General features: G+C 36.2%; 1 protein-coding gene across 6 annotated transcripts; it reads right to left on the reverse strand.

Moving 5' to 3' along the window:
- Positions 1–430: 430 nt before the first annotated feature.
- LOC114314275 (ubiquitin carboxyl-terminal hydrolase 15) lies at positions 431–19,098 on the reverse strand. Of its 6 annotated transcripts, none has more exons than XM_082879703.1 (14): positions 18,726–19,098; positions 11,881–12,334; positions 11,264–11,495; positions 10,700–11,156; positions 10,476–10,621; positions 10,264–10,352; positions 10,004–10,089; positions 9,738–9,900; positions 9,430–9,544; positions 9,123–9,280; positions 8,932–9,016; positions 7,131–7,343; positions 6,601–6,662; positions 431–1,044 (listed from the first exon to the last, which is right to left on the reverse strand). In XM_082879703.1, exons 2-14 carry the CDS (start codon positions 12,165–12,167, stop codon positions 705–707), a joined length of 2,433 nt encoding a protein of 810 aa, XP_082735829.1. In that variant the 5' UTR covers positions 12,168–12,334; positions 18,726–19,098; the 3' UTR covers positions 431–704. The 6 variants fall into 6 exon arrangements, with proteins under 6 accessions (XP_082735829.1, XP_028116551.2, XP_028116549.2 ...); XM_028260750.2 differs by having other exon boundaries at positions 10,476–10,624; XM_028260748.2 differs by having other exon boundaries at positions 10,476–10,635; positions 10,696–11,156.
- Between the last annotated feature and the right edge of the window lie 868 nt (positions 19,099–19,966).

The raw sequence follows: 19,966 nt of genomic DNA on the forward strand, positions 1-19,966 counted from the left end.
TTTTTGTCTTTTTAGACTAAAAAGTTGAGGTTGAAAATATGAATGTTTGGGTTAACTTTTTGACTTTTTATGGAAAAATGTGTAATAAAAAATTGTAAAAATTAATTTGTAGGAGAAAATTAGAATTGGGAATTGTGCAGCCGTAATTGTTGACTTTTGGTGAATAGTGATGACTTTTTAACTTTTTGAGTAACTTTTTGACTTTTTGACTTTTTTTAAACTACCCAAACTTGGCCTTAGTATGGGAATCCAGAAAATGGACACCAGAATTCACTCAGAATGTAAATGAATGGTGGAGATTGGATAAGTATATTATGGACTCTATATAAAATAAATCTGAACCACATGTTAAAAATTATGGATAAATTCTAGGCATAAATTTCTGGGTTTGGAACATGACTCCAATTGAAAAGTAGAGCCCAACAACAAATTCAGGAAGTAGAACATTTATAATTGTAGTACCAAAGGGACCAAGAATGTTCACCTTCATATTTGAAATATTGATTCCTATGCCCCAACTCAACAAATTAATGAAAAATGAAAATAGAAAGTACATCTTGTTCTAACTAACTAACAAACAAAATCAGCTGAAAATCCCCCCCCCCCCCCCCCCCCCCCCCCCCCCCCCCAAAAAAAAAAAAAACAAAAACTATTGTATACAATGACCAAAAGTTCTACAAGTAACCATCTTTCTGGTTACTCCCTTACTTTACATTGACGCCATAGTTACTGTCAAAAAGGAAAGCTTCCATTGAATCAGCATAATCTATGGTGCTAAAAGAGTCTCTAGTACTCTCGGTGGTAAAAGATGCTTCATCTGAGCTTGTAAAAATGGAGGACCAATCACTTGACGTAGCGTCTGAAAACTCTGGCGGTCTATCTCTATTCACACTTTTAAGCACCCCATTATAAGTGTGATTTGATGAAAGTTCTGAGCTGCCGACGAAGTGGCCACTGGATTTGCTTTGTCCAGGTCTTGAAGGCCTCTGAGCTTCATGCTGGGTAACTTTCCCAGAACAAGATCTTGCAGGACGGGGGGATGACCTACAAACGACCAAACATTTCAAAACTTGAAAAATATTCAATAAGAATTACTAAAGGGCAACCCACGAGGCTTTTGTTAAAGCGGAGTCTGGAGAGGGCAAGAATTTAAAAACAATTATTGACATTGCAAAAGCTACCAACAAGCTTCCTGCAATGACATTTGACAAACATGAGTGTATATCTGACGCTAAAGAAATGTCAAGTCACGGGGATTCTAATAATCAGAAACCAATCCAATTTAAATTTGCAGTTCCAGATTGTGGCATCCCACGTTAATGTAGTTTCATTCACGAATTGTCGAGAAAAAGATATATGATTCACTTAGAAAATATGAGGAAGAAGAACTCCGAAAATATGAGGAAGAAGGAATATATTTCTGTTATATTCAAAACTTCTTATCTTACCAGACCAAATGACACTCCTTATATAGGAGATATTACAAACATCATTATAACCCATTATATGCCACTTACATATTATATATTACCACTATCTACCACTATCATATTATATACATGCCACTATCTACCACCAACACCACTATCATATTCTATACATGCCACTATCCTTCACCAACACCACTATCATATTATATACATGCCACTATCTACCACCAACACCACTATCATATTCTATACATGCCACTATCCTTCACCAACACCACTATCATATTATATACATTATCACAAATTTCCAGCACTCCCCCTCAAGCTGGTTTGAAGATATCTTCCATAGCCAGCTTGCTAGTCAGCTTATCAAATTGCTTCTTGTGTAGTCCCTTTGTTAGCACATCAGCTAATTGTTCACCTGTTGGAAGGTAGGTCATACAGATTATGCCAGCATTGATTTTCTCCTTGATGAAATGTTTATCCACTTCTATATGTTTTGTGCGATCATGTAGAACTGGATTATGAGCTATAGATATAGCTGCTTTGTTGTCACAATAGACCTTCATAGGTGTCGGGTGAGAAAGCTTTAATTCTTCAAGAATTCTTTTAATCCACATTACTTCACAGATTCCATGGGCAACAGCTCTGAACTCTGCTTCTGCACTACTTCTAGCTACCACATTCTGTTTTTTACTCCGCCATGTAACTAGGTTCCCACCTACAAAGGAGCAGTATCCGGATGTTGATCTCCTGTCTGTAACACTTCCTGCCCAGTCTGCATCTGTGTATACTTCAACTTGAAGATGCCCATGTTTCTTGAACAGTAAGCCTCTCCCTGGAGTTCCTTTCAAATATCTTAAGATCTTATAAACGGCCTCAAAGTGCTCTGCCCCTGGTGAGTGCATGAACTGACTTACCATGCTGACTGCAAAGGCAATATCAGGCCGCGTATGAGACAAGTAAATCAATTTCCCTACAAGTCGCTGATATTGTTCCCTCTCTTTGACTTCTTCAGCCTTAGCAGCTTGTAACTTCAAGTTAGGCTCGATCGGAGTCTCCACCATCTTACAACCAAGCATACCTGTTTCTCCAAGGAGATCAAGAACATATTTTCTCTGATTAACGAATATACCTTCCTTGGATCTTGCAAATTCCATTCCGAGGAAATACTTGAGGGCTCCCAGATCCTTAATGTGAAATTCTTTTGCGAGTTTCTCTTTGAGGGCTGCTAACTCTGCTTCATCATTACCAGTTAAAATGATGTCATCAACATAAACAATCAAAATTGCAATTTTACTGTTTTTTGAATGTTTATAAAATATTGTGTGATCTGCTTGACTCTGCGAGAAGCCACAACTGATAACTGCCTTCCCAAAGCGTTCAAACCACGCTCTTGGTGATTGTTTGAGTCCGTATAATGACTTGTTCAATCTGCATACTCTGTCGCTTCCAAGTCTCTGCTCAAATCCCGGCGGTAGGCTCATGAACACCTCCTCTTCAAGATCACCATTGAGAAATGCATTTTTAATGTCAAGTTGATGTAGAGGCCAATCTGAATTTACTGCAAGAGATAACAGTACTCTGATGGAATTTATTTTAGCAACAGGAGCAAACGTCTCCTGATAGTCGATCCCATAAGTTTGAGTGAAGCCTTTAGCCACCAGTCTCGCCTTGTATCTCTCAACGCTTCCATCTGCGTTACATTTTATCGTAAACACCCATTTACACCCAACTGTTTTCTTGTCTTTGGGTAGATCAACTATCTCCCAAGTACCACTTCTCCTTAAAGCATTCATCTCCTCCATGACTGCTAATTTCCAATTCGGATCATCCAATGCTTCCTGTATATTCCTTGGAACAAACAAGTGTGAAATCCTAGATGTGAAAGCTCTATGGTTTTTAGACAGTCTTTTATAGGAGAGGTAATTTGCAATAGGATGTTTAATGCAATTTCGGACACCTTTCCTAATTGCGATAGGAACATCAAGGTCAGAAATAGAAGGAATAGGATGACCTAAAATTTCGATGCCAGAACTCGGGTGGACATTCGGGTCATTAGGATGGACATTCGGGTCATTATTCCTCAGATGAAATCGCTTCCTAGTATAAACCTGAAGCTCAGGATTTAGATCATTTTGTAGTACTTCTCCCCCTAAACAAGAATCTTCTTGACTAGGCACTATAGAACTTGGTTCTCCTAAGTGATCATTATCAGACAGATGTGGTTTTTGTGTAGGATAAATGACATTGGGGAGCGGGATAGAAATATCCCAAAAACGGTCTTCTACTCCACTTGTCTCCCCCTGAAGAGAAGTGTTGGGGAAATAGGATTTTGTTTCCACAAATGACACATCCATACTCACATGAAATTTCTTGGTTTGAGGATCGAAACACTTATACCCCTTTTTGTTTGAGGAATAACCCAAAAAAACACATTTGATAGCACGGGGGTCAAGTTTTGAACGAAATTGACTGGGAACATGAACATAGGCAGTACATCCAAAAACTTTGGCGGGTAAATCAGAAAACAACCTCGTGTCAGGAAAAAAAGTTTTGAGACAATCAAAAGGTGTTTTGTATGTTAACACCTTTGTAGGCATCCTGTTTATCAAATAAGAGGCTGTTAAAATTGCTTCACCCCATAAATATTTAGGAACATGCATGTAAAACATTATAGCACGTGCTACTTCAAGTAGATGTTTATTTTTTCGTTCTGCAATGCCATTTTGTTGAGGGGTATCCCGACATGTAGATTGATGAAAAATTCCCTTTTTTTCCAAAAACTCACCCAACTGCTCATTGAAATATTCTGTTCCATTATCAGAATGTAAAATACCAATTTTGGTTTGAAATTGGTTTTCAATCATATTGTAAAAATTTGTGAATAAATTTTTCACGTCAGATTTTTTATTCATCAAATAAATCCAACATAAGCGGGTATGGTCATCAATAAATGTAACAAACCATTTTTTACCAGAAAGAGTAGTGATTTTAGAAGGGCCCCAAACATCACTATGAATCAAATAAAAAGGTTTGGAAGCCTGGTAAGGTTTTGGCAAATAAGTAGAGCGATGAAATTTTGCAAAAATGCAACTTTCACAATGAAAAGAAGAACAATCAATCCCTTTAAATAATTCCGGAAATAAATGTTTCAGATAAAGAAAACTAGGATGTCCCAGCCTATAGTGCCATAGCATTATTTTTTCTTGAACAGAGATTGAACTAGTACTATTAAAGCTCTGAGCTTTTTTATTACTAGCAGGTACTTCATCAAAGTAGTAAAGACCTTCAAGCATCCTAGCACGCCCAATCATCATCCCCGAGTTCTGGTCCTGAAATTCACAATGGGATTCAAAAAATGTAACACGACAATTAGAATCCTTAGATAGTTTACTGACAGACAAAAGATTACAGGCTAAGTTGGGGACGTGAAGAACAGCATTGAGATTAATTTTGTCAGTTAGTTTAATAAATCCTTTTCCTGCAATAGGTGAAAAACTACCATCGGCTATTCTGATTTTGTCATGACCAGAACAAGGGAAATAGGTACTAAATAAATGGGAAAAACTAGTCATGTGATCGGAGGCACCGGAATCTATGATCCACGGAGAGAAGTTTAGGCAAGAGAAGGCTTTAGGATTTCTACCTGTTTGTGCCAACAAAACACTAGGAGTACCGGATGAGGAGTTGGATTTTATCAGCTTTAAGAGTTGATCAATCTGCTGTTTGTTGAAGGGACCTGAATCGGCTTCATTAGCGGTAGGAAAGCCACGATTTTTCTCTCCTTGTTTGCTGCTTTTCCAGTTGACAGGTTTGCCATGGATCTTCCAACACGTTTCGCGTGTATGGCGAGGCTTGTTGCAAAAATCACACCAGACCCGTGGCTTATCATCAAACCTGCGCTGGTAATTTGCAGCCTTGTTGGCCGCAGCATCGCTAATTAAAGCAGAAATTTCAATTGATTCACCAGTACCTTTTTTCTTAAGCATGACGCTCCTTCGGCTCTCTTCCCTTCTGACTTCGGCAAATACTTCGCCAATGGATGGGAGAGGAGGTCTGCCAATAATTCTTCCTCGCACTTCATCGAACTCAATGTTGAGGCCGGCAAGAAACTTGTAAATACGGCTGTCTTCCACAGTTTTCTTGTGGTGGTTGCAGTCGTCAACCGATTTCCATTCGTATGTGTTGAAGATGTCAAGATCCTGCCACAACCTTTTCAACGAATTGAAATATTTGGTGACGGAATCATCTCCTTGACGAATCTCTCCCAACTTCAAAGTTAATTCGAAAACTTGAGATTGATTTCCTAGGTCAGAATACATCTGACTAACATTATCCCACAATTCTTGTGCAGTAGTATAGCACATGTAATTAGAGCTTATATCCTCCTCCATGGAATTGACCAACCATGTCATAACCATGGAGTTTTCAGCGTCCCAACTGTCGAACAGCGGATCATTAACAGCAGGAGCCTTCTTGTCACCAGTGATGTAACCGATCTTTCCTTGCCCACGGATATACATCCGGACAGATTGTGACCAGCGGAGAAAATTATCACCATTTAGGCGAATGGTGGTGATTTGGACAGAGTGAGAGTTGGACGTTTTCACCGGAATGGCAGCGGCAGGGGTTGAAGTGGTTTCAGACGTGACTTCCGACATGGCTATGACGGTTTTAGGGCTGCTGTGTTTTTTGTGGCTCTGATACCAACTTAGAAAATATGAGGAAGAAGAACTCCGAAAATATGAGGAAGAAGGAATATATTTCTGTTACATTCAAAACTTCTTATCTTACAAGACCAAATGACACTCCTTATATAGGAGATATTACAAACATCATTATAACCCATTATATGCCACTTACATATTATATATTACCACTATCTACCACTATCATATTATATACATGCCACTATCTACCACCAACACCACTATCATATTCTATACATGCCACTATCCTTCACCAACACCACTATCATATTATATACATGCCACTATCTACCACCAACACCACTATCATATTCTATACATGCCACTATCCTTCACCAACACCACTATCATATTATATACATTATCACAAATTTCCAGCAGATTCCCTAGTGGAAAATGCAAAACTTGAAAAGAGAGAGGAACTATGGGGAATGCCTAAACGCTAACTACATGCTTACCTCATGTAAAATAAGATATATGCTCCTTCTGACATCACCTGCCTCATTAGCACTGGCTGGACCTGTCAGTGAAGCATGATATGAAGCTTGAGAAACCCGTTTCATCAAAAAAAAAAAAAAAAAAATCAAAGTAAATGTCAATAAATTGGGCAATCACAAGTGTAAAATGCGATGCAATGTTTAATTGATCATAAGGCCCACCAAACTGTGGGCAATTACAGGGCAAAGTCCAAATCAACCGATCCCCTGACATATGGCTAAAGCAGACGAAAGCCAGATCCACTATAAGTGACGTTTCAGCATTGAACACATCCACAAAACAAAAATCACTGTCTCAATATCTGTCATCTCAATATCTGTCATTCCGTCAATTGAAGATGGCATAGGCAAAATGATCTGGTTTTCATCTTTGCTAACAAAAGCAGATAATAAAATAACATGAAAAAGAAAATAGGCACATATGTAAAAGATGTGCTAAATTTATCCCCCAACTAATTCAACGATATATAAATGAGGTTGAACTGGCTTACCTCAGTGTCGTCTATCCTGAACCAATTGCCTTGCAGATCTTTCACATATGATATGTAATGCCCAGAAAAAGACGCGTTCAGTGTATCCAAATGCACAACAACAGCATAAAGCGTGTAAAGCGGAGGAATATCATCTGTCCCGGACATAAATGGGACCATATCCAGCATGTCAGGAAAAGTAATACACTTATTTATCTTTCCATAACTTCCCTCCTACCAAAGAAAAATACAAAGTTGAAGAATCCACCGCATGTCCAGAAACTGGAAATAAAATATATATTTGGGCACCAAAGTGAAAGGACTTCATTGAAACTCAGGTTAAACTCCTAAGGACTTAATTGTTGCAATTAAAAGGTGAGGCACCTAAATGAAATTCAGGTGAAAGGATCAAAAGTGCGATTTACCCAAATAATACATATTTGCGCCAACAATTTCTAATTTTTTTTCATTTTTTGATAAAACAAAGCCAAACACGTGAATAGCATTGACACTAGAATTTTATTCCTATAGCCATGAGATTGCTGGTAATGTGATTCCTATTCCCTCCATTTCATTATGGACATCCAAATATAGCCTTTAAAGTCATTGTAGCTACCCACTAAAAGAATTAAAAGTTTATTTTCAAGTCAATGAGTTGATTAGGTTATTATGCAAGTGACTTACAGTTTGTAAGCAACCGAATCAAGAAAAAGCGTAAGGATCCTCTAGAGTGAAATCCTACGTTGATCTCCTACAGTGATGCATGGATGGCTGACACGTGTCCCACTCAGCTTCCAAGGGCTGAGATGCAACCTCAGAAAAACGTCGTTTTGGTGAGTAATTTGAATAAAAAAATAAAAAATTCCAGATTTCACAGGCACAACACAGAGAGAGAGAGAGAGAGAGAGAGAGAGATGGCCATTGATTGTGTGTGGCATGATCATCCACTCCAACCCAGATCAATCCCAACAGGCACCCAAGCTCTCTCCTTCGTTTGCTGTCAACCCTTATCAGGTTACCATTATCGCTGTCCAGATTGCACCTTCTTCCTCCACATTTCTTGCCTCAAACTTCCCCTCCAAACTCTCCACCCCCTCTACCTCCCCCACCCCCTCTCTCTCCACCCCAATCCACCTCCCAATCCCCACAACAACCCCCAAATCCTCTGCACCAATTGCCAAACACCTTGCTCTGGCTTCACCTACCACTGCGCACTCTGTTCCTTCACTCTCCACCTCCACTGCACTTCTCAACACCATCATTTCAAACTCGAAATCCACCACCACCCTCTTGCATTTTCGGTCACTCCGCGAAATGGGTTCGAGTCATTTCTTTGCAATGTTTGTGGTGATTTTGGTTATGGGTTCAATTTGGGTTGTGTTGATTGTGAGTTTTTTGTCCATGTCGAGTGTTCTGCACTTCCAGTGTTCATGAATCCGCTGCAGCAGGGCGTTGGTGGCCATCTAAATGTGTCTGTTGGGATTGATCTGGGTTGGAGTGGATGATCATGCCACACACAATCAATGGCCATCTCTCTCTGTGTTGTGTCTGAAATTTGGAAAAAAAAAATTTTGTCAAATTACTCACCAAAACAAGTTGCATCTCAGCCCTTGGAAGCTGAGTGGGACATGTTTCAGCCATCCATGCATCACTGTAGGAGATCAATGTAGGATTTCACTCTAGAGGATCCTTATGCCAAGAAAAAATCCTACTTGTTTGAAGATACACCAAAATAATTATATTCTAAGACAAAGCTTTAATGTCTTAATGAAAAGGACTACAAATAAAGATGACTGTACGCTCCTATAAAAGATGATAGAACCTGAAATCTCTTCAGAACGATTGTCAAAATATTTGGTGCCTCATATATGCTCAACTGTTTCTGTGCTCGAACATATGCAGCACACCTTTATAATAAAACAGATTAAGAATTTAAGAGTTAATTAATTGAGCTTAAACCACAGAATCTACATAATCTTATGAATATTGAGTACAAATTTAAAGTCAACAAACCTCCTGCAGCGATACATGTTTTCACCATCCAAATCTTCCGGGGTTGTAAACTGAGTAAGTGCATCTTCCAATGACTCAACCCAACCAAATATTTCCAGTGTAAGATCCATAATGTTTTCATATCGTTCTGATTCATGGTGACATGTCAAACATTTAACCTGCTTACAATGTGGTTGACAGTAAAAATCATTGCAGACATTAAAAGAATGACAGCAACATAACAAAGATATCTTACACAAAAAATAAAAAAATAAAAATAACAAGTTGATATGTTACGTATCATAAGGTTCACACAAGCAATGAACACCTTTGATTTAAGACGGCCCCCAAAAGTATGTTGTATAAAGGTTGTTTCATGCAATCTGGGGTCAACCACATTCTCTCCACCCAAACATATAGATTGCATTGAGGTAACTAGAAGCCTGCATAAAGACAGTATATCATAGGGTATTTAAGAAATTAAATACCCAAATATATATATATATATATATGCATAATTTTAGTCATGCCATAACAGTTCAAATGTCCAAATTCATATTTTTCAAGCATATTGAAGAAATCATATAAGAGGAGAATGAAATTAGTAAATAGAGAGAATTCATCACCAATACAGACCTTAAAAATTCATGTGCATCTTCCTGGCTTCCATCGCCAATATGGCGATTAATACTTCGAATATGTGAGAGAATTCTGTCGAGAGACAAAGGGCCCCCACATTCTCTTAACATCATTACGTGTTGCTCGAGTTCACACATAAGGCACCAATCTTTCACGCAACCTAGCATTCATGTCATAGACCAAGGCCGTTATAATGAAACCAAACAAAAATTATTTTCTATAATCACCACTAACAGGAAGGAAATGTGAAAAGAGTCAAGTACAGGCTCTAGAATGTGATCTCTGGAGCAAATAGATTGTCAGAGGTCTTGTGCAGGTCAAGCACTGTAATACAGAATTGGCATAACAACTGCAAAAAAGAAAGAAAGAAAGAAAGAAAATTAATTAATGAAAACGATATACTGATCCTAAGCATCGGTTATTACTAATGCTATAAATCCAAAAACAATTAAATGGGTCCAATCCATTAGTTGTTATTGCTGGAAGTTCAATAGAGGAAAATAAATAACAAAAACTTAAATACCTATTCCCACAATTCATAAGACCCCTAGGAGATAAGTCATACACTTTATATTGAAAAAGCTTCACAAATTCTTCATAAGGGAATAGCATCTGAGAATTCAAATAGAAGACCATCAAGAAGAGCTTCCATTTATATCTCAAGGCCAAAAATCAAATAAGATAATTCAAGAAATTTAATCAAACAAAGAGGGGTGCAAGTAACTGAAAACTGACCTTTAATTTCTTATGCCTTTCACCAACTTCTGAATTTTCCTGTCTACCAAGCTTCAATGACTTCCTCAGACCAATCATCTTCAGGAGTCCCATGCTTGCATCCTTATTGCTTCCTTGTTGAGGAATGGTATCCCTTATTCCAGCAACTTCTGCATCACAACTAAAAAAATCAAAGGAAGGAACCAACTGCAGTTTCAATTAAGGATAATAAGTCACGAACCAACTTGACTCATTCGCAATTTGTTCCTTCTTTTCCATTTCTGAACACGGTTGCTCTCTTGACATCTTCATCGTTGATTTCTGTGATTTATGCATTTTTGTTCCAGGAGGATGTGATACACGTTTAGCTTTAATGCTTCTCTTCATTGAGGTCGTTTCAGAAGAGTGGTTCGACTCTACTGTTTCATTATTAGAATTAATTCCCTCCCTAAGAAAGCTTTCTTTACCTAACATGAAGTCTCTTTCAACGTCACACACAATTGTCTCGGGCTTTGTTGAACTTAACGAGTCTGAGATGCCAAAATTAGTTCTTGAATCAAGTACATGTTGACTTTGTAAATCATGACTTTCATGCATTGTGCTTCTTGAACTAGGATGACCATTAATAAATCCACCAGAGATGTTGACATTGTTCTTTCTGGGAATTTCTTCTTCTGAGAGCACAGAATCAAAATTTTTAAACTGCAGCCAACAAGTACGAATTATCAGACATCTAATTATAAATAATGAACAACCAATACATACTATAAAAACTACGAATGGATAAGAACCGTGTGTTTCATATACACCTCTTTCCTGGAGGCTCCTTCTATAGAATCTAATACAGCTCCATCCTCTTTTCTTAACTTAGATTTACTAGAAACTCTCTTTTCTATAGATCTTCTCTCCATTATGGGGACTCCAATGGTATCAATTGAGGTATAAGCAGCCACAGGAGATGAGATACGGCTGTTGGTTTCCAGTTGCTGACACTCATGCTTGTGACCTTGCCTCCAATGAATTATCTGACACTCCCCAGAACTGCATCATATTATGAGCTTGAAAAGTTAATGAACTTAGAAAACATCCAGGTCATGTTGCACCAATTGCATACCATTTGTGTGCAAAGCTGAGAACATGTCTCGCACACATTCTCTTCTTTAATCTCTTTTTAATGTCAAACTTATTAGTGAATAAGTTTTAGAACAACTGAGTATATGAGCATGAAGAACAACTAGCGAGTGCACATGCACACACACACAAATTTTTTTTACTATTTTGGTAAAATAAAAGTTTTATATGCAATTGTTCAAGTTCAAATAACAGAATTAATCATGCTCTGCCATTAGCAAACATTTAAGACGAAATTGCAAAAATAAGACCAACCAACATGATCTTGCGTCCAAAAATCAGGGTTTGATCATACCAGTAGCGGACAGCCTTGCATCGCGAACAGCGTGTAGTAGCTGGACCAGAGCATCTGGCACACTCGTGAATTCCATTCTTTGAAGCATGTACGAGAGGGATAACAGTAGCAGCACCCATGGCTTCTGCTCTAAGAGCTTCTCGAGCAGCTGATTGAGCAAGAAAAATTATCCTCTCTTTCTTCTTTGTTTCCTCACTCCATTTTCCTAGAAAAATGTAAATTACCAGGGGTAACACAACCAAGACCAGCAAAAGGGCAGGTAGATGAGTTTCTCTTGGCTCAAGCATGTCCCCGCCAGCATACTCATGTCCAATTTCCTACTGCTTCCCAGAGGCTTACTCCTCTAGCTAACACATATCCAAGTGGACTAACATATCTCACAACATGAATCAAGCTTTGCCGTTCAAGCCACTCGAATTTACTGTTCCACATTTTTCACGAGATATGTCAAGCACTGAAAGAACGAATAATTACCATTAATTTTATTTTTTTTTTCTTTGTTGCAGAAACATAATTCTCATCCTGCATTATGCTCAGGCATTAAAACCTCTCGTTACACATACTTTAGCAGAAATAAGATAGCTACAGTTAAAAAATACTATTCATAGTGTGGGTGTTTGGGAAGTTGTTATTTTAGTAGGTTTTTTTAGTTTTTGATTATTTTAGGAGGTTAAAATTTTTGTATTTGGGAAGACAGTTGGGTTTTTTTGTAGTTCGATGTGATATTTGTGAGAGAAAGTGAAATGATTATGGGTTTGATGTGACATTTTGTCTGGATTTGTTTTTTTGGTTTTTTAACCAATTTTGTCTTTTAGTATTTTTTTAGCAAAAAAAAAAAAAAAAACACTTCCCAAATACCACCAGTATAATAAGAATTGCAAAATCCACAGCCATTGCGGCATGTATGTTTCCCTTGCATAACGACAGAGTTATTCACCTTCTAACTGAGAAAATAAAGGCTGTCTTCCACTTGAAAAGCAAAAGGTGAGCCAAAGTACAATTAAGACAAATAAATGTGTAGAAAGCATGAAAAGAACAACAGTATTAGGAATTAGGACCAAAATCATAATAGAGCGGGCTGAAGCACTGATTTTTTTCACTATAAAGCATGTTCTGAATTAATAGTCCTTATAGACAAACATAGAATAGTGACACCATTTAACATAAACTCCAATGTCTCACTTCAGAATGCAGTAGCTAAGGTAGCAAATAAGAGGGATATGGCCTAGAGCAAAGAAGGCATGCACAGGTATGAGCATTATTCACTCTACAAGGCAAAATCACATAACCTGAAAAGTGCCAGATTCTCCTAGTATGCATTAGAGAGCTTCCCGTTCAGAAAGTTCATCCAACTATAAAACTTATACTAGCAGTAGCTGCAAACTCCAGAGCTCTGAAACAAAACTATATAGAATTTCACAGGCTCGTGAACATTGTTTCAAATACACTGACTGCACCCATGAATTTGGTTAACCAAATAAGAAGCAATTTGGCATGAAAAAAGTTTTGAATACGAAGTTGGTGAAAAACAACCTTCTCAATATCTAATGATTTGTATGGAAAGATGAATCATTAAAAAATAAAAATAACAGGTCCAACTTTAGACAATTTTCGAAAGTATGGAAAAAATCTGATTTGAATTGGAGACATATCCACGTGAATTGGTTTTACCCACAAAATTTTTGTTAAGAGTTGTCATTTTGATCAAAATAGTGAATTTGTTCGGATCCCTCTAAGTTGTCTCTATGGGAAGCAATTAGATCAATTCCACTCAATCAAGTCAATAAAGCATATTAGACTATTTGTTTGGGGTTGACTATTTTAAGAAAGTGATACTTAAAAAAGTACCATACAGACATTTGTCAGCAAATTCTACAACTGGTTGTTATCTTCTTTCCCCATCTCTTTAAAATGGGTTACAATGTGTTAAAATATTTCCTTATTTAAATTAGATTGTGATTGATTGATTGATTGATTGTGATTCCTTAATCAGTGCCTTAGGGCTTCCTTTTGTAACAGTTGATTGATTAATATAAAAGGTGATGATATCATAATCATCACCTAAGCTTTGTATTCTCTTAAATTACATTGTATCAAAGAGAGGCTAGAACATCCGTCACAAGGGTCGACTAGGGCAGAAAGCCCTTCTACTGACTTTGGCTATTCTTCAGCTAGGCCAGAGGAAGCTTCAGCTAGGCTAGAGGGGCCTTCGGCTGAAGCCGAAATAGCTTTGTGGGACCTTAGCTGGTTCCGACAGAGACTTAGGAACCAGCGGTAGAGGATGGGTGGTAATAGGTAATGGCTAGTTGGTGTGTGGGTGATGGTTTTTAGGGTTTTAGCTCTGATACCACATTGGAAGCTAATCAGAAACTTGGTGATGATGAAGGAGGAACAGCTGTTGATAGGAGGAGTTATCAGCAACTAGTGGGTAAGCTCATTTACTTATTTCACTCTCATATACTGCTGGCAGTGTGGTTAGCCAGTTTATGCATGCTCCTCATCAAATTCACTTAGAGGCTGTTATGAGAATTCTGAGGTACTTGAAATCTTCTCCTAGAAAGGGTCTTTACTTTTCTAAACATGATCTCCTCAGAGTGGAAGCCTATACAAATGCTAATTGGGCAGGGTTAATAATTGCTAAGAGATCTACATCAAGATATTGTACCTTTGTGGGTGGAAAACTTACTTAGAGGAGTAAGAAACAGGATGTGGTGGCTAGATCGAGTGCAAAAACTGAGTTTAAAATTATGGCACAAGGTGTGTGTGAACTCTTGTGGATTAGACTGTTGTTAAGTGATCTGGGGATGGGCCAGACAAACTCTTTGTGGCTATATTGTGATAATAAGGTTGTTATCAACATAGCTCACAATCCTATTCAACATGACAGGACAAAACATGTTGAAATTGATCGCTACTTCATTAAGAAGAAACTCACCAACAATGTGATATGTACTCCTTTTGTGAAGTCGGCGAACAACTTGCAGACATCCTCACTAAGGGAGTTAAGAGTAAACCATTTCATAACATTCTAGGCAAACTGGGCATGAGAGGCATCTTAGCACTAGCTTGAGGGGGAGCGTTAGAATATTTCCTTGTTCCCTTATTTAGATTAGATTGTGATTGATTGATTGATTGTGATTCCTTAATCAGTGGGCTGCCTTTTGTAATAGTTGATTGATTAATATAAAATGTGATAATATCATAATCATCACCCAAGCTTTGTATTCTCTTAAATTACACAATGGAGCGCAAGTAAATGTCAACTTTTAATAGCCTGAAACCCCAGTAATTGTGGTCAGGGTTTGTTTTCAGTTTGGACCTATGAAGTATGGACACGGACACGCATACGGACACGGTAATTTCTAAAAAATGAGGACATGGACACGGACACAGCAGGGGACACGACAATTTTTTTAATTTTTTATAAATATTTTTATTTTTATTTATTTATTATATTTTTTAAATAATGTGTTATTATTAATTTATTTTTTATTTTTAATTGATATATATATTATAAATAAAAAAATATAAGGAATAAGGAATAATAAAATATGTTAAAATAAATAAAAAGAAAAATTAGATATTTTATTTTATAATTTTTTATTATATATGATTTAATTAGATTTCTTTTAAATAATTAAATGATTTATTTTATTTATTATATGTTAAAACGTTAAGAAATAATAATTTACAAAAATTATTATTATATATGATATTTTAAGAAATAACCATTAGATATTTTATTATATATGATAAAAATTAAAATTTATAAATTTTATTATATTTATTATATATGATCAGAGAGAAAGAGGGAGAGAGGGAGAACAGGTACAAAGCCCTCGGAGATCGAGATTGATAGGAGAAGGCGAAGGAAAAGGCCTCAAATGATCGAAGCCCTCAGACGAAGCCCTAATCTAATCCAACTACAAAGCTGCTACCACTCGATGTCGAAGTCGAAGTCGAAGTCGAAGTCGAAGGTGGAGGCTAGGGCTAGAGCAAAGCTACTACCAGGTCTCTCTCTCTCTCTCTCTCCTTTACGATCCCATCTTGAGTTAGAGCAAAGCTGCAACTAAGCCTATGGCGTGTCCAGATTTGGACACGCATGTTCCCGCCGTGTCCCTTGCAAAAAAATAAATTAAATTAAAGGGACACGCCATCTGACATTCACATACGTGTCCCGTCGTGTCCCCGTATCCAACACTGGCACGGCTTCCATTTTGGCGTGTCCATGCTTCATAGGTTTGGACCTTGCATCAATGCTTTTTAAAAATAACCCAAGGGTTCCCCCCCCCCCGACCCCACTCCACCCCACCCAAGATATGTTTCAATTGTCACGTATCTCTATGCTTAAGGCAAGTGCATAGATCATCATATTTGTTATACCGCCACAAAGAGTTATGATTGCATAATGGTATATTTGTCCATGTTAGATAATCTATTTAACTTATGCTGCTATAGAATAGTTATGAATTGAGGTTCTAATTTGAATGATGAGATTTAATGAGATAAATGTCAGAACTCTGAAACATAAAGACTAAAGGGAGTATAATAAATCTGTTGGAATTTTCACTCAGCAACAGATATAATGATTTGGCAATACAAGTAGCACCAAAGGGAAAAAAATAAAAATAAAAATAAGTACATGAATCATAACAATGATGTTGAGAACTGTAAGTCACAATTAATGGGCCCCGCCCATGGAATAAACATCAACAAATATACAGTGATGTGTGAAGTATGAAAACTTTGCGCCACTTAGTTTATAAAGGAACAACCGAGATTTAAATATTACTATAGGATCATGTGAAAGTTTGACTAGAATATATCAACAAAAATGTCATATAAAATACATAGGGCTTGTTTGGTGCAAAAGCTAAAAGTTAATAATCAATAAAGTAAAAACCAAAAGCACACCTCCTCCAACTTTTAAATAATTAGCTTATTTAAGCTATAATAAGTTGTAAACAGAAGTTGCATCAAGCAGTCTAGCACAGACTTTTAGAATAAAACAAGCTTTAAGCAACTTAGATAAGCTACACCAAATAGTCCCATAGTTTGTGGTTAGGATGCTTCAGAGCTTCTACCCATTATTTAGTGTGTCTTATATCTTATCTTTGTTGGCTTATTTGTCTTGTGCATTGGTTTAATATCTTGAGAAAAAACTTTAGATTTCAAGCAATTAATATACTTATCAGAATAGTAATTATTTCGCTTAACAACATAATGAAATTTTAAAAAAGACCTCATAAATAATTGATAAACAAACTTCTATAATAGAATAAAGGTTACTGTCAAAGTAAAATTAGTTATTCCGAGTAAGTTTTCATGTTTTTATATGTGCAGATTTGAAGATAAATGAAGCCTACAAAATAGAGAATAGTCAACTTTTTTGGGGGGAGTGAGGTGGCAAATAGCATTAATTACGAGAGTTAAATCTTCCATTATACCGTTGTTCCATACAATTTGGATAATCATGAAAAAAACACAAAATTAGGTGAATCCTATATATTAAATGATATGAAATATATCACTATATTAAATATTTTTAACAATGTTTTGTTATACATAGCTTTATTAATTGAGTTTTGGGCGCATTCAGTAACAAAATAATGATTATATTATTGTGTATGATGCAATATTGCCGTCACCGTTGAATCCAAGGTTCAATGCCTTGATGACAGGCAAAAAACCTTATACTCCCTTCGTACCAAATTGTTTGTCCATTTTCACTATTTCACATATCTCAAAAAATTGTCTATATTTCATAACTTGTTTCTTTTTCAATGATTTTGAAGACTTTATCTATAAGAACTAGTTGAGATCTTTTAATTTGTGAAGGGGGGGAAAAAAAATTGTTACAAAAATACATTATTTATTGACCCGATTAAAGGGCACAAATACCGAAAATAGACAAATAATTTGAGATGGAGGGAGTATAGTTTAAGGATTACAACCCAACATGACAACTAAGATAAGTATGAAACGGGTTGAAAGCAAAGCAAACCAAACCAAACCAAACAATGAAATGGGTATTAGACGGGTTCTTTGAGACGTCACTTAAATTGATATCTTCACACAACAAACAATGCCTACCTTTTTTTTTCCCCAATCGCCCCATCTTTTTGCGACTAAACTGCCTCTCCTCCCTTCATATTTCTTCAAATATATTGATTTCTTTCATTTATCCACAAGCATCTGCTTCTACCATGGTAGTTGGTGACTTTTCCTTAAAAGTTTGTGTCTAGAGTACATACTATTTTACCAATTAAAACTCCATTTCTATCTAGTTATCTCCTTGATTATGCAACATTAATTTCAGCAAAATCCCCCAGGTAAAAACTTCATGGAAGTGAATTGAATACTAATCAACATCAACATTTCCACATTATATACATCAATCCAGCATCCAAAGAACCACAAATGCATAAAAAATAACAGAAAATAAAATAAAATACTCCCATTTAAGCGCAAAAAAAAAAAAAGGAAAATGAGAATGAGAATGAGAATGAGAATGAGAATGAGAATTCAATAAACCTGTTAACGAACTAAGGAAAAAATTTATAAAAAAAAATCTCCTTTTTTCACAATTTCACATATATCCTCACAAAGACACACAAATCAAGCATTTTCAAGGGAAATGTAGGAAAACAAATCCCAAGAAAATCCCAAATTTTCCATAAACAGCAAATCAAAAGATTAAACTTTATACTGATGTCATATCCATAACTCAAAAAAACCCAGATGAAATCAAGCAATTCAAGTGTAAGATTCCAATAAAATATAACAAGCACATATAAAAAAGAGGCAAAATCATATGCAAATTTGGTGGGTGGTTTCAATCTTACCCCTTTTTTCTAATAGAAGAAGAAAATCCAAGGAAAACCCAGAAACACTTTCACCTTCCTCTCCTACCAAGAAATTCTTTGATTCCTGAGATGGTAAGAAAACACAGTCCTTCCCACTCTGCAACATTTGCCTCACTTCACATTTCGCACACACCCCCCAACTCCACTTTTTCTAAGGTTTGGCAAAGCTTCCGTATGAACATTCATACCAATTATTGGTGGGTCCTACTTGGGTATAATTGGGGTTTGAGTGGAACACATAACATGATTGAATAATCCGAGCCGTGTGATGTGTGGAATATGGGATGAACTGAACTGGGTCATGATATTGTATGCATGTGATCGGACACTGCCTTGAAAGTGAATCAAACCCAAGGATTTGAAAATGGGTCAAAAATAAAATGTGAATTTATTTATTTTTTTAGTATTTGACTGTTGATATGTGTGTATTTGGGTCATCTGCTGAGGAAGTATATGACATGGGTATGCTCTTTTTTTTCCTTCCTTGATTCATCGTATTTATATTAATACAAAATAGTGTTCAAAACATCGTATTAATACAAAATAAAACATAAAATATATATAAATAAATAATAATTTATTAAAGGGTCTTATATTCCCATCCTCTACCCCAAAAAATCCACACTTTTCTCCCTAATTATCTAAAAAAATAAATTATAAATACACTCTCTGATATTTATGAAAGTACAAATTATTTCATGTGATTTAAAAAATTACAAATATTCTTTTATTAGAATTTTTTATTTAATAGAATTAACTAAAAAAATAAAATTCATAATTAATCTCCTATACGATAATAAAATTACCTAAATTATTAATTGAAACATATTTTTAATATCATTAAAATGGTTAATTAATTTGATGATTTATTAATAAAATGACAATTTATTATGAAATTAGAAACCTCAGGGGGTGGAATGTGATTTCTAGAACCACATAGGGCGATTCGTATTTTAATCAAATCTTAAGAGGTGTATTTGTAATTTACCAATATCTAAAATGGTGATTCTACTTACACCACTATTTAACCTCTTTACACCCTCCACTCATTACACCACTAAAAAAAATGTAATTCTCATTACACTCCCAATATATTATCAAAACTAATCCTAAATTAACTATTTCATCTCTTTACACCACTAATTTTGGTAACACGGTGCTAAATAATTTACATTGTTCCAGTGTTATATAGATCTTTTCAGCATTTTGTTACTATACAT

Source organism: Camellia sinensis, chromosome 7 (genome assembly GCF_055761805.1).
Source record: "Camellia sinensis isolate YWXY chromosome 7, ASM5576180v1, whole genome shotgun sequence".
Classification (NCBI taxonomy): Eukaryota; Viridiplantae; Streptophyta; class Magnoliopsida; order Ericales; family Theaceae; genus Camellia; species Camellia sinensis.

Coding starts and splice junctions, on each gene's coding strand:
- LOC114314275 (XM_028260748.2), bottom strand. CDS start 12,167: ATGCTTGAGCCAAGAGAAACTCATCTACCTGCCCTTTTGCTGGTCTTG. Junction 10,636..10,695: donor ATTGCGAATGAGTCAAGTTG/GTTCGTGACTTA, acceptor TGATTTTTTTAG/TTGTGATGCAGAAGTTGCTG. Junction 10,090..10,263: donor CTTATGAATTGTGGGAATAG/GTATTTAAGTTT, acceptor TCTTTTTTGCAG/TTGTTATGCCAATTCTGTAT.